The following is a 2,522-nucleotide window of genomic DNA, read 5'->3' as shown; positions in this document are numbered from 1 at the left end:
TCGTGGCCGCCGGCGAACAACAATACTTTTCATTGTCAGAGTTTTCGTATTATTAATTTTAATCATGTAGTTAAATTATATAGGAAATTCATTCTACCTTATACAGGGTGGTAAAAAACTTTTTCTTGCTCTATTTGTTTAGGTAATGTATTTGAGAACGTATTATTTACTTCTTTACACAAAACTTCACGGTCACACGAATTGAGTCAAGTCAAGAAAAATGTAGAGAAAAAATATTAATTATTCTATTATGTTGTTATAATAGTTTTATATTTTAAAGTTATGACCACCCTGTATAGCCGATAAAATTTCCATTCGCCATAAATTATTTCTTCAGTGATATATATAGGAAAAAAATGACGACACCCTGTATATAATCATCCCTAAACAAATAAAGTGAAATAGGTAAGGTTAGTTCGATATCATTCTTGAGAAGTGTTAGTAAAAAAGATTTACTTGGTTTTACTATGAGAAGAATTCTACCTCTAGAATCGTCGTTGACCTCTGCTGAGAAAAATCTCCAGAAAATGCAGTCGTTGCAATCGTGAATAATGAGGATTCCATATAATTTCTACTGCTGGATTAGGCTGCACCTGTGTCAATCTTAAGCCCCTTGAGATAAATCCTTAACGGCTTGCAGGATTCTTTTCACATGTCCTACTTTCGTGACGCCTAGATCTTTTAGATCTCGACGTGCTAAAGTGAGCAATTCTCGTCCTCTGATGTCGTTTTTAACGAAACTGTCTATATATTCTGACAGCTGCAACGTTTCAAGCCACGTGGCGACCTCATGGGTTCCCCAGGACGCTACATCCTTAGCTTGCTGTTGGGAATGCAGTACCGAACCACGGGTGCGTAGTTTCAGCCAAAACAGACCCTTGCGTTTACGTTCACCCTTACAAAAAAATATTCAAGTCACTTCATTTTGTTTGTACAATTCCCTTTTTAATTAAAAATTTGAGGTTATACTAAAATTTTAACATGCAACGGATGTTGCGCGCGCAAATTCGGATGTATGAAGTACATGTGTAATTATCTTACCTGATCGTCATGAGTAGATTGGAGATAAACCAAGTTCCCAGCTGAATTTTCGTACGTAAAGCATTTTCGTAGTTCCATTTCCATATTAGCCAAAGAAATGCTAAGTTTATTTTCTATGTCGTCCCTCAGTTTAAGCTTATCTCCCCTGTCATGAAGTAGATTGCAACTGTCTTCGTAAAGGTGCTTAACAGTATTAACCAGCTTGGTAAATTCTACTCGTAAAGAAGGTCCCTCTAGAAGCTTACCGTTAGGATGTATACATTCGAGGCACTTATCCGCTTTGTTGGCCAAACTGTACAAATCGACTTCTAAGTCGTAACTAATGGCTAATATCTTAATCCACTTGGTCAAGGTGGTTGCACATTCAATAAAAGCTAACAGTAGAGCATGTTCCTCATCGGAAAATAGTAATTCTGGTTCTCTTGTTGAAGCCGCGGATGGAGGCATCCTGTCGAAACTGATGGAAGGTGACTTTTCTAAAACGGGAACTGCTCCACTGAAGGAATGTTGTCTTATCTTTTCTGTAGGTACTGTAAGGAATGATTTTTCTTGATTAGGCATACTTTGCCTGGTCAAACTTGATCTCGTTTTGTCGTGGGATATTGAAAGGCGTTTCTCTTGATGCCTCTGCTTTTCTTCCCAAGTTTTCAATGAGTTTTCCAAAGCTCTGTTTCTGCAAAGCATTTGCATTCTATTTTTATGCAAGATGCGGATTATACCTGGCGGTTGAATCCATGCCTCTCCATCAACTTGAATAGGAACTCCTTCATCACCTAAGGATAATATTAGTGTCTAGATGACATTTTTCATCTTTCCGGATGAATTATACGAATCTACTTTTATTTTTAAAATGAATTAAGGAAAAGTAGTTACTAAAGTGCACTAGAAAATCGAATAGGAGTAAATTGATTTGGAAGATAATTTGGTATAATTGATTCCATTACCCAAAAGGTCAAAGTGACAAGGGAGCTATTTCTGTGCACACAGAAAGGATCTTCTAAATTAATAGTCGATGCGGGTAAGTGTATATATTTACCTAAAATGTTTATCTGAATGCTTTGACATTGAGCAATTCGATGATGTTGAAGGTTAATGAGTCGGGATGCTGCCATTTGGACCGAACCAAAAACAGCAACAACTTCTAAAATCTTATCATCAAACGACGGTGCCAAAAAGATGTCATCTTCTTTTGTACCTCCCCAAAAGTTAATACCACCCATAAAACTAAACAAAAACAGTCCATTAATTTAAAACAACATTTGTATTTTAATAGGGTTGTTCGGAAAGTCATTTCGTTTTTTCCCGACAGAGGATTTAATTGTATTCTTTTGCACCCAACTTCACATTTAAGCCATATAATTTTTATATGCTTTGAGAGCTCATATAGCAAGGCTTGTGTGTGAAAAATTCCAATTAATTCTACGCAGTAGTTTTTGGTTGGTGCCCTTTTAAATATGGAGAGCGATAAGCAGCATTTTCGA

General features: G+C 36.5%; 1 protein-coding gene across 1 annotated transcript in view; it reads right to left on the bottom strand.

Annotated features, from left to right (window-relative positions):
• LOC108739717 (diacylglycerol kinase eta) overlaps window positions 1–2,522 on the bottom strand; it is an 85,071-nt gene that overhangs the window by 7,657 nt on the left and 74,892 nt on the right. Inside the window, exons 18-20 of the mRNA XM_025977870.1 lie at window positions 2,078–2,265; window positions 1,042–1,814; window positions 484–895 (exon numbers count right to left, since the gene is read on the bottom strand). Coding sequence (XP_025833655.1) covers window positions 605–895; window positions 1,042–1,814; window positions 2,078–2,265 — 1,252 coding nt within the window. The 3' untranslated portion in view covers window positions 484–604. The remainder of the gene's footprint in view (window positions 1–483; window positions 896–1,041; window positions 1,815–2,077; window positions 2,266–2,522) is intronic.

The sequence above is a fragment of the Agrilus planipennis genome, unplaced genomic scaffold (assembly GCF_000699045.2).
Source record: "Agrilus planipennis isolate EAB-ADULT unplaced genomic scaffold, Apla_2.0 scaffold240, whole genome shotgun sequence".
Taxonomy (NCBI): domain Eukaryota; kingdom Metazoa; phylum Arthropoda; class Insecta; order Coleoptera; family Buprestidae; genus Agrilus; species Agrilus planipennis.
This window is presented reverse-complemented; position numbering and strand designations above follow the sequence as displayed.